Genomic DNA, 12500 nt, shown 5'->3' with positions numbered 1-12500 from the left:
AGTAACTAATTACACTAGTAACTAACCACATTAGTGACTAACTACATTAGTAACTAATTACACTAGTAACTAACCACATTAGTGACTAACCACATTAGAACATTAGTAACTAACTACATTGGTAACTAACTACACTGGTAACTAACCACATTAGTGACTAACCACATTAGAACATTAGTAACTAACCACATTAGTAACTAACTACATTGGTAACTAACTACATTAGTAATTGACTACATTAGTAACTAACTACATTAGTAACTAACTATATTGGTAACTAACCACATTAGTAACTACCTACATTAGTAACTAACTATACTAGTAACTAACTACATTAGTGACTAACCACATTAGAACATTAGTGACTAAACACATTAGTAACTAACTACATTGGTAACTAACTACATTAGTAATTGACTACATTAGTAACTAACTATATTGGTAACTAACCACATTAGTAACTACCTACATTAGTAACTAACTACATTAGTGACTAACCACTTTAGTGACTAACCACATTAGTAACTAACCACATTAGTAACTCACTACATTAGTAACTAACCACATTAATAACTAACCACATTAGTAACTAACCACATTAGTAACTACCTACATTAGTAACTAACTACACTGGTAACTAACCACATTAGTGACTAACTACATTGGTAACTAACTACATTGGTAACTAACTACATTAGTAACTAACTATAGTGGTAACTAACCACATTAGTAACTACCTACATTAGGAACTACACTAGTAACTAACTACATTAGTGACTAAGCACATTAGAACATTAGTGACTAACCACATTAGTAACTAACTACATTAGTAACTAACTATATTGGTAACTAACCACATTAGTAACTACCTACATTAGTAACTAACTACATTAGTGACAAACCACTTCAGTGACTAACTACACTAGTAACTAACCAGATTAGTGACTAACTACATTAGTAACTAACCATATTAGTGACTAACCACACTAGTAACTAACTATATTAGTGACAGGCTACATTAGTATCTAACCACATTAGTGACTAACCACATTAGTAACTAACCACATTAGTAACTAACCACATTAATAACTAACTACATTAGTAACTAACCACATTAGTAACTAACCACATTAGTAACTAACTACATTAGTAACTAACCACATTAGTCACTAACTACATTGGTAACTAACCACACTAGTAACTAACCACATTAGTGACTAACCACATTAGAACATTAGTGACTAACCACATTGGTAACTAACTACATTAGTAACTAACCACATTAGTAACTAACCACATTAGTAACTAACTACATTAGTAATTAACTACATTAGTAACTAACTATATCGGTAACTAACCACATTAGTAACTACCTACATTAGTAACTAACCACACTAGTGACAAACTACATTAGTGACAAACCACATTAGTGACTAACTACACTTGTGACTAACCACATTAGTAACTAACCACATTGGTAACTAACCACATTAGTGACTCACCACATTGGTAACTAACCACATTGGTAACTACCTACATTGGTAACTAACCACATTAGTGACTAACCACATTAGTGACTCACCACATTGTTAACTAACCACATTGGTAACTACCTACATTGGTAACTAACCACATTAGTGACTAACCACATTAGTAACTAACCACATTGGTAACTAACCACATTGGTAACTAACCACATTGGTAACTACCTACATTAGTAACTATCCACATTAGTAACACACCACATTAGTGACTAACCACATTAGTAACTAAGTACATTAGTAACTAACTACATTAGTGACTAACCACATTAGTGACTAACTACATTAGTGACTGACTACATTAGTAACTAACTATATTAGTGACTGACTACATTAGTAACTAACTATATTAGTGACTAACTACATTAGTGACTGACTACATTAGTGACTAACCACATTAGTGACTAACTACATTAGTGACTAACCACATTAGTAACTAAGTACATTAGTAACTAACTACATTAGTGACTAACCACATTAGTAACTAACTACATTAGTGACTAACCACATTAGTGACTAACCACATTAGTAACTAAGTACATTAGTAACTAACTACATTAGTGACTAACCACATTAGTAACTAAGTACATTAGTAACTAACTACATTAGTGACTAACCACATTAGTAACTAACCACATTAGTAACTAACTACATTAGTGACTAACCACATTAGTTACTAACTACATTAGTGACTAACCAGATTAGTGACGCACCACATTAGTGACTAACTATATTAGTGACCAACTACATTAGTAACTAACTATATTAGTGACTAACTACATTAGTGACTGACTACATTAGTGACTAACCACATTAGTAACTAACTACATTAGTAACTAACTACATTAGTGACTAACTACATTAGTGACTAACCACATTAGTGACTAACTACATTAGTGACTGACTACATTAGTGACTAACCACATTAGTAACTAACCACATTAGTAACTAACTACATTAGTGACTAACTACATTAGTGACTAACTACATTAGTGACTAACTACATTAGTGACTAACCATATTAGTAACTAACCACATTTGTAACTAACAACATTAGTAAGTTTGTTTCAGCAGTAACTGTCTGACTGCAGGTTTCTACACCGGCTGGCTGTTGCCGGCGTCTCTCGTTGGGATGGTGGTCTTCCTGTTTGGGTTCTGGCTCATGGCCACTGACGTTCCTGCGTAAGTATCTCAGTCAAGCTTTCACTTTAAAGTCAAATAGTTTGTTAGAAAAGCTCAAAAATAGAGCTGAGAAATTCAGGACACAACAAGCTTTTTATTAGGTCATCAGTATCCCACAATCCATTGCAGGTCATTAGCCGTACATTTATTTTTATCACATTAGAAGAGCTTGATGAAACAATGATAAATGGAAACGTAAATTCTGACGTAGCAAACCCGTCGATGGAAACAAGGCAAAATCCCTTATTTTGTCTAAACTTTGCCTGATAATTGAATGTAAACACAACTAGTGACTTTAATGTTGCACACAAATCACTTAGAAATAAGTTGTCTCTGCTAATATGTTTATATAATAGGGTTAGTAAAGACCCTCACAGATCTTCTGCATGGTATCAAGAGATTAACGCTTGTTAACTGTGTGTGTGTGTGTGTGTGTAGGAAGGAGTTGTGTGACAGTAAAAACAGCTTCATCATGTGTCCTCTCTGTAACATCTGCTCCCACTGGAACTACTCCAACATCTGTGTCACCTTCCAGGTGGGTCACGTCTGCGCTCTGTAGCGGTGTGAGTGTGCTTCATCACAACTACATGTTATGAACGTGACACAATAGGTGGGACTCAAAAGCTCAAGACGATGTTTCAAAAGTAAAAAGGTCTTTACTCAAGATAGTTATAAATTACAACAAAAAATCACTCACTGAGGAAAAACATGAACAAAACTAAACTTGATTTAGGCAATATTCTACAATAGTTTACAGATTCAAAAACACTGGCTCTCTTAGTGGTAAGACACAAGACGAACTGGCACAGGACAAAGAGAGACAAGGAATATATATACCCACACTCACACACACGCGAGGTAATGTGAAACAGGTGGCAACAATCAAACAGGCGGGAAACCTTACAGACAGGAAGTGCTCTGAAAGGAGAGGGAAAGGTAATTACAAAATAAAACAGGAAGTGCAATGACAGAAAGTGCATGACGAGACGAGACATGAGTGACTGTAACTTAACAAGTGAACAATGAGACAAGACTAAACATAGACTCTAAACTAAACATGAAACATAACATAAATACATTAACACACATGACGGGATGTTACACTACAGACGCTCCAACAGCATCTGGAAAGATATTGTGCAAATGACATAACAGCGCAAAAAAGCACAAAATGTTTTGCATCTGATTGTAATTATCTATGACACAAAGTATTAATGTTGCCTGCGGTCTTCCTCAGAACCTCAGGACACAAAGATTCAATATGTCTGTGGTTAATAACTTCACTGTAACTGCATGTGGCGGTCAGCGCTCATCTTTGTTAATGGACTGTTTTTACAATGAGGCTCAATTTTGCGGCAAAAGTCTGCATATTAACTTCATTATACCTTTAAATGAAATACATGCAGATAGCACAGGAGCACAGAGACGCTGTTTGCGTGGCAGTGCAGTATTTCACCCTTTGCGGGTTCTTTGAGAATCACATTTCTTTTGATCTTATTTGTGCACAAAAGAGTTTGGCCCTGAATGTGTTTCCGGCGTCTGAAAACGTTTTACTTCCAGGTTTGCTGTGCAGAACAAATAGAAGCACACTTCACGACGATCTCGAGGTCAACGTTCAAACTATAGCGTTCATGTAACAAAGTTACAGCACGAATGTGTTCCATGTATTTCATTGGTCAGCGCAGCGCCTGGTTGAGCCTGACCCTAAACAAGAACCCTAAACAGCTCTTGAACTACAGATGTTAGCTGAGCGCAGAACTCTGCAGAATCCAGTTGTTTCTGGTGTTTCTCATGGAACAGATTCATCAACACACATTTCTCACATTTCAACGCCGCCCTCAGGTCCACCTGTGTGACTCTGTCTGCCTGTTCACCTGTCTATCTCTGCAGGCAGGTATCATGTTTGATAATGGAGGAACAGTGTTTCTGAGTGTCTTCATGTCTCTGTGGGCCGTCACCTTCCTGGAGTACTGGAAGAGAAGTTGTTCAGCGCTGTCTCACCGCTGGGACTGCTCCGAGTTCCAGGACATCGAGGTACCCGTCTCACAAGACAAAAGAGTAGAGCTTTAAGTCAACACTGTGCACATAGTTACATTTCATTAAGCAGTCAGAACCCAGACGAGCTTTGAAAGGTCAGGGACGGCTCATCTCTCGGGTACGACTTTAAAAGTGTATCATTATTATTATTATTATTATTATTATTATTATTATTATTATTATTATTATTGGTGAAATTCACAAACTACAATAGTTAATATGGTTAAGAAAAACAAGTGTATGGAAAATGATGAGCAGAGTTTTGCATTAACAAATATAATCCAATAATATACATTATTTTGAAATGAGCCGTTGTGCCAAATTACTTTTGGTGCTTTAAGTATGTTTTTATGCTTTTTTACATTAACATTTTGAATGCAGTATTCTTACAGAGTAGTTCTTCACTGGTACTTTTACTTTAAGATCTGGGTACTCCGTCCACGTCTGAAGGACTTGTTGCTGTTGGTTATTGTTTGTTGCTGTGTGTTGCTGTTGGTTATTGTTTGTTGCTGTGTGTTGCTGTGTGCTACTGTTTGTTGCTGTTTGTTGCTGTGTGTTACTGTTTGTTGCTGTGTGTTGCTGTGTGTTGCTGTGTGTTGCTGTGTGTTGCTGTGTGGTTCTGTTTGTTGCTGTTTGTTGCTGTGTGTTTCTGTTTGTGGCTGTTTGTTGCTGTGTGTTGCTGTGTGGTTCTGTTTGTTGCTGTTTGTTGCTGTGTGTTACTGTCCGTTGCTGTTTGGGGTTTTTGTTGCTGTTTGTTGCTGTTTGTTGCTGTTTTTTGCTGTTTTTTGCTGTTTGTTGCTGTTTGGTGTTTTTGTTGCTGTGTGTTGCTGTGTGATGTTGTTTGTTGCTGTTTGTTGCTGTTTGGGTTTTTTGTTGCTGTTTGTTGCTGTTTGTTGCTGTTTGTTGCTGTCCGTTGCTGTTTGTTGCTGTTTGTTGTTGTTTGTTGCTGTTTGTTGCTGTTTGTTGCTGTTTGTTGCTGTTTGGGGTTTTTGTTTCTGTTTGTTGCTGTTTGTTGCTGTGTGTTGTTCGTTGCTGTTCATTGCTGTTTGTTGCTGTTTGTTGTTGTTTGTTGCTGTTTGTTGCTGTGTGTTGTTTGTTGCTGTTTGTTGCTGTGTGTTGTTTGTTGCTGTTTGTTGCTGTTTGTTGCTGTGTGTTGTTGTTTGTGGCTGTTTGTTGCTGTTTGTTGCTGTGTGTTGCTGTGTGTTGCTGTTTGTTGCTGTTTGTTGCTGTTTGGGGTTTTTGTTTCTGTTTGTTGCTGTTTGTTGCTGTTGTTTGTTGCTGTTTGTTTCTGTGTGTTGTTTGTTGCTGTTCATTGCTGTTTGTTGCTGTTTGTTGCTGTTTGTTGCTGTTTGGGGTTTTTGTTGCTGTTTGTTACTGTTTGTTTCTGTGTGTTGTTTGTTGCTGTTCATTGCTGTTTGTTGCTGTTTGTTGCTGTTTGTTGCTGTTTGGGGTTTTTGTTTCTGTTTGTTGCTGTTTGTTGCTGTGTGTTGCTGTTTGTTGCTGTGTGTTTCTGTTTGTTGCTGTTTGGGGTTTTTGTTTCTGTTTGTTGTTGTTTGTTGCTGTTTGTTGCTGTGTGTTGTTTGTTGCTGTGTGTTGTTTGTTGCTGTTCATTGCTGTTTGTTGCTGTTTGTTGTTGTTTGTTGCTGTTTGTTGCTGTGTGTTGTTGTTTGTAGCTGTGTGTTGTTGTTTGTTGCTGTTGTTGTTGTTTGTTGCTGTTTGTTGTTGTGTGTTGCTGTTTGTTGCAGTTTGTTGTTGTTTGTTGCTGTTTGTTGTTGTTTGTTGCTGTTTGTTGCTGTGTGTTGTTGTTTGTAGCTGTGTGTTGTTGTTTGTTGCTGTTTGTTGTTGTGTGTTGCTGTTCATTGCTGTTTGTTGCTGTTTGTTGTTGTTTGTTGCTGTTTGTTGTTGTTTGTAGCTGTTTGTGGCTGTTTGTTGTTGTGTGTTGCTGTGTGTTGCTGTGTGTTGTTGTTTGTTGTTGTTTGTTGCTGTTTGTTGCTGTTCATTGCTGTTTGTTGCTGTTTGTTGTTGTTTGTTGCTGTGTGTTGCTGTGTGTTGTTGTTTGTTGTTGTTTGTTGTTGTTTGTTGCTGTGTGTTGTTTGTTGCTGTTCATTGCTGTTTGTTTCTGTTTGTTGCTGTTTGTTGCTGTTTGTTGTTGTTTGTTGCTGTTTGTTGCTGTTTGTTGTTGTTTGTTGTTGTTTGTTGCTGTTTGTTGCTGTTTGTTGCTGTTTTTTGTTGCTGTTTTTTACTGTTTGTTGCTGTTGTTTGTTGCTGTTTGGGTTTTTTGGGAGTTTGTGATAATCGTCCCTCTGACCTCCACAGGAGCGACCTCGTCCGGAGTTCACGGCCATGGCGCCGATGACCATAAGGAACCCCGTGACTGGAGCAGAGGAACCCCACTTTCCTCAGAATAAGCGACTCAACCGAACTCTGACTGGCTGCATGGTCATCATCGTCATGGTGAGTCTCCTTCGACGCTGAAGTTCTGACTGGTCTGACTTTGGGGCTGGAGGGTTTCCACTACATCCACTGGCAACATGATTGGTGGAGTTTCCTGATTTGAAAGCTGGAGTTTCTCCTAAAAGACAGACATATATTTGCTTTTTGAATCTTCCTGTTTTGCTGTTTCCCTTTGAATTATAAACATGTCTTTATTTGAAATTTGTGAAATAAAATATAACTGGAGGGCAGGTGTGTGAGCAGAGAGGTTTAACATCACTTATGAAACAACATATTCATACAGGTTGTGTTTAAAGAGCAGTAAGTTGAACTTCCTGTGTGTAGGTTGCTGTGGTGCTGATGTTCCTCATCGCGGTCATTCTGTATCGCACCATTCTTAAAATCATCATCTACAAGTCTGACAGCTTTTTAACAGGCTCTGTGAGTACAACAAATCACGGCTAAAGTCTTTCTTTAACTCTGTACAAGGGATAACAAACAGAGGCTCCAGGATGCTTCCCTGAGGGACTCCATAACTTATTTATTTTATCTTTTTATATATTTGTATGTAGTTTAAGTGAACAAAAATCAAAAGACCATTTAGTTAGTAAATAAATTGTGAGATGTCTATTTTAGATTTAGTTACTTTTTTGTTCAGTTTTACTAAAATAATTGTTATAGATGTTTCTTGTATATTTTGTTGACATGTTTCAGGGCTTTAGTTGAGTATTTATTTAATTAGATGCTTAATTGATGATATTTAAAAACAAGTTCTTCAAAGGAAATTATTGAGAGATTACAGACCAATAAAATAAAACATTTCTCTTTTATTCCCAACATGAAGGTCGTATTGTCAGCAATAACATTTTGATGGAGATATAATGTGTGTGTGTGTGTGTGTGTGTGTATGTGTTCAGGCCGGGAGGATAGCCAGTATTTCAGGTTCTGTGTTGAACCTGTTGGTCATCCTCATGTTGTCCAAAGTTTACACATCACTCGCCCAAATCCTCACCCGCTGGGGTGAGTCACACCTTCCTCCTCACCCTCCACAAACTCAGTTTTAGTCTTAGACTTTTAATAAAAAGTAGTTTTAGTCAAATTTTAGCAAATTGATTTTCATTTTAAGTCTAGTTTGATGATCAAAAGCTAAAACCACTTTAATCTAAATTTTGTCAGTAATTTTGTTTTTTCAGGTTTTACTTGTTAATGAAATGGTTAGTGTTATGTGTTAGTGTTAGGGTTAGGGTTAATGTTAGGGTTAGGGTTAATGTTAGGGTTAGTGTTAGGGTTAGTTTTGGGGTAGGGTTGTGATTAAGGGATACAGGGATGTGTTTTGTTTGCACTGGCCAACAGATCTGTGGATGGGTGTTGCAAATGTATGAGAATGTAAGGTGAATACTTACCAGGGGGGGATCATGGGCACCAAGCAGAGTACTTGAGTTATGTACTATGTGTTAGCATTTAGAGTCTACAATTGGAGATGTGTGCACCAAGATTCAAAAATGAGTTTAGCTGTGTTTGTGGTCCAAGTGATGATCAGTTTCAGTAAAAAATGTGTCTGCTGGAATTAATGGAAGGATGTTGTGGTGTTCGGACAATGTGTTGTTTATGACTGTAAGGTTATGTTGTTGTGTTTGAGTGAGGTGCGGTGAAGATTGAAGCAGAGGGAAGTGTGTGGAGGCATGGGGGAAGGCAATGGCAGCATGTCTGAAAAGTGACTTGAGCTGTTTTGTAGTCGTCTGCTTGGGGTCCTGATCCCGATTGTTGATCCCGATGGAGAAAACAACAATCTTAACAGTCAAATTGGGCTTAAATTTCTTTATTATTTCAAGCAGGTGGTATACTTTAGCCCCTGGGTAGCCGTCAAGCTGGATGTGAGGGTTGTTGTGAGGAGGGATTCTGGAGATGTTGGAATCCCCCAGTATCAGGACTGGCTTATCGGCTTTGATGGTCCAGTCCTGTACTCTCCGGTGTGGTCTGGCGACATGACAGGTGGGTGTGAATGGGGATGGAAGGGAAGGAGTGAGTGGCATCTGAAAAAAAGGATGGTTAGGAAGGGAGGGAGGGGGAGGAGGGGGAGGAAGGGGAGAAGGAAGGAGAAGAGGGGAGGGAGGAAGAAGGGAGGTAGGTGGGTAGGGGGTCCTGGGGAGGCTCGAGTCCAGAGCTGCAGGTGTGCTGGTCCCCAGAGGAGGCCCGCCAAGCAGCACGGCCCCGCCGGACTGGACACAGGAGGGTTCAGTGAGGTTTGCGGTGCAGGCTGTTTGACCTTCCGGATCCTTGTCATCATACACCCTCCTGTGGTTGTGTGGTATGCAGTCCGACGGAGCATGCTGACCAGCAGAGCCCGAACAGGAACCAGCACTACCTGCAGGGGAAAAGCAGAGGGGGGGAGAAAAAAGATTAAAGAAAGTGGTAGGGGGTGTGTGGACCCGGGCCTCCACCCACCTGTGTCGGGTGCCACCCGGTGATTTGAAGGAATTGAGTGTGTTGGCGTCAGATGCCCATTGAAGACGGGTGGCGGGGGAGATGATGTGACTGGGGTCCGTGCTCAAGGTTTCTGTGAATTCTGAGGAGAGGTGAGTGGTGTCAGGATAGTGGGGGGTGCGTGGGGAGTGGTCAGGGTCTGGGAAGATGTCAGGAGGGGAGTGGTGGTTGGGGTCAGGAGAGGGGTAGTGGTGAAGGTCAGGGGTAAGGTGGGGGGCAGGGCTAGGAGGGGGGTGGTTGGGGTCAGGAGAGGGGCAGTGGTGAAGGTCAGGGGTAAGGTTGGGGTCAGGGTCAGGGGCTGGGGAAGGGATAGGAGTGCTCGGTGTGCAGGTAGGGGGTGTGCTTCGGGGACCTAGGAAAAGGGAAAGTCTGGTGGGGGACTGTGCGCTGGGGAGGTGAGGGAAATCTTCCTCCGTGATGGGAGGAAGGGGGGTGTACCTCTGACCAGTAGTGAGGGGGGGTGGGATGGGGGGGGCGGGTGGTGGGGGGTGCAGTCATGTTGAGTGTGTCATGTACAATGTGTGAGGTGTCTGCGGTCAGCCTGGGGCCATATCTCTTCCTGGCCCACCCCATGGCAATTTGAAGTGCCATGGGGTTACGGGGTGTATGTATGAGTGTGTTAATGTTAGGGTTAGGGTTAGGGTTAATGTTAGGGTTAGGGTTAATGTTAGGGTTAGTGTTAGGGTTAGTGTTAGTGTTAGGGTTAGTGTTATGTGTTAGTGTTAGGGTTAGTGTTAGTGTTAGGGTTAGTGTTATGTGTTAGTGTTAGGGTTAATGTTAATGTTAGGGTTAGTGTTAATGTTAGGGTTAGTGTAGTGTATGTGTTAGTGTTAGTGTTAGTTGTTAATGTTAGGGTTAGTGTAGTGTATTGTTAATGTTAGGGTTGTAGGTGTTAATAGGGTTAGTGTTAATGTTAGTGTAATGTAGGTTAGTGTTAGTGGTTTCGGTTAGATTAGTGTTAGTGTAAGGGTTAGTTGTTAGGGTTAGTGTTTAATGTAGTGTTAGTGTTAGTGTTAGGTTTCGTGTTAGTGTTAGTGTAAGGGTTAGTGTGATCTTCAAACTTATCTTCTCTTATCTTATCCTCTATTATATTATCATTTACCCCCCAAACCCAAGCTTTTTCTACTCATATTATACTCTATTTCTTTACTCTTCTTATCTATATCATTCATACTATCTTCTCTTACCCTCTCTTTCCTCTCTTCTCTTCTCTTCTCCTCTCTTCTATTATCCTATATTCTCTTCTCCTCTTTCTCTCCATTCTTTCTACTCTCTTCTGTCTCCTCTCTCTTCTCCTCTCTATCATCATTCTACTTCTATTCTTCTCTTCTCTTCATCTTACTTCATATATATTATATTATATCTATATTATACTATATTATACTATATTATATTCTACTATTATATTAATATTATTATACTATATTATATCATATTATATTATATTATACTATATTAACTTATTATACTATATTATATTATATATATTATACTATATTATCTATATTATATTATATTTCTATATATTATACTATATTATACTATATAATTATATTATACTATATTAACTATATTATATCATATTATTTATACTATATTATACTATATATTCTATTATCTTATATCTCATTCTATACTTACTATATTATATTATACTATATTCTACTATATTATATCCTATTTATATTCTATATACTCTATATCTACTATATATACTTATTATTCTCTTCTATTATTTATCCTATATTATATTCTCTATTCATATCTATTTTATTATATTATACTATATACTATATTATACTATATTATACTATATTATATATTAATACTAATTATACTATATTTAATATCATATTACTATATATTTATTATATTATACTATATTATACTATATTATATTATAACTATATTATATATACTATACTATACTATATATATAACTATATTATATCATATATATATATATATTATACTATATTATATTATATTATACTATATATATATTATCTATATTATATTATATTATATATCTATATTATATATACTATATTATATTATACTATATTATATTATATCTATATATATTATATATATATCTATATTATATATATATATATATCTATATTATAACTATATTATATATATATGGATCATATTATATTAATACTTATACTTATATTATATTATACTATAGTATACATATTATAATTATATTATACTATAATTATTACTATATTATATTATAGTCATATTATATCTATATTATACTTATATTACTACTATATATATTATCCGATAGTATATATTATACTATAATTATATCATATTATATTATATTATAACATATTATACTATATTCACTAATTATACATATATTATAATATATTATACTATATTATACTATATATATTATACTGATATTATATTATATTATACGATATTAATACGCATATTATATTATAGTATACTATATTAGACCTATATTATATTATACTATAGTGTATATTATTACTTATACTATATTTATTATACTATATTATATTATACTATATTATATTATATTATACTATATTATACTATATTATTCATTCATATTCATACTAATTACTATATATTATATACGTATATTGTATCATATTATACTTAGTACTGATATTATACTATATTATATTATACGATATTATATTATATTTAGCTATATATACTCATATTATATCATATTATATTATATTATACTATATTATATCTATATTGATCAATATTATATTATACTATATTATACCTATATTATATCTATTATTATATTATATTATACTATAGTAT

At 36.3% G+C, this 12500-nt stretch overlaps 1 protein-coding gene across 1 annotated transcript in view; it reads left to right on the top strand.

Moving 5' to 3' along the window:
- The window catches only part of LOC115017726 (anoctamin-7-like), a 20642-nt gene extending 12242 nt beyond the window's left edge, over nt 1-8400 (top strand). Inside the window, exons 9-15 of the mRNA XM_029446411.1 lie at nt 2633-2723; nt 3162-3258; nt 4614-4757; nt 7077-7214; nt 7539-7634; nt 8111-8213; nt 8387-8400. Of these exons, the coding sequence (XP_029302271.1) occupies nt 2633-2723; nt 3162-3258; nt 4614-4757; nt 7077-7214; nt 7539-7634; nt 8111-8213; nt 8387-8400 (683 nt within the window). The remainder of the gene's footprint in view (nt 1-2632; nt 2724-3161; nt 3259-4613; nt 4758-7076; nt 7215-7538; nt 7635-8110; nt 8214-8386) is intronic.
- The last annotated feature ends 4100 nt before the right edge of the window (nt 8401-12500 follow it).

This window comes from Cottoperca gobio, chromosome 13 (genome assembly GCF_900634415.1).
Source record: "Cottoperca gobio chromosome 13, fCotGob3.1, whole genome shotgun sequence".
Lineage (NCBI taxonomy): Eukaryota > Metazoa > Chordata > Actinopteri > Perciformes > Bovichtidae > Cottoperca > Cottoperca gobio.
This window is presented reverse-complemented; position numbering and strand designations above follow the sequence as displayed.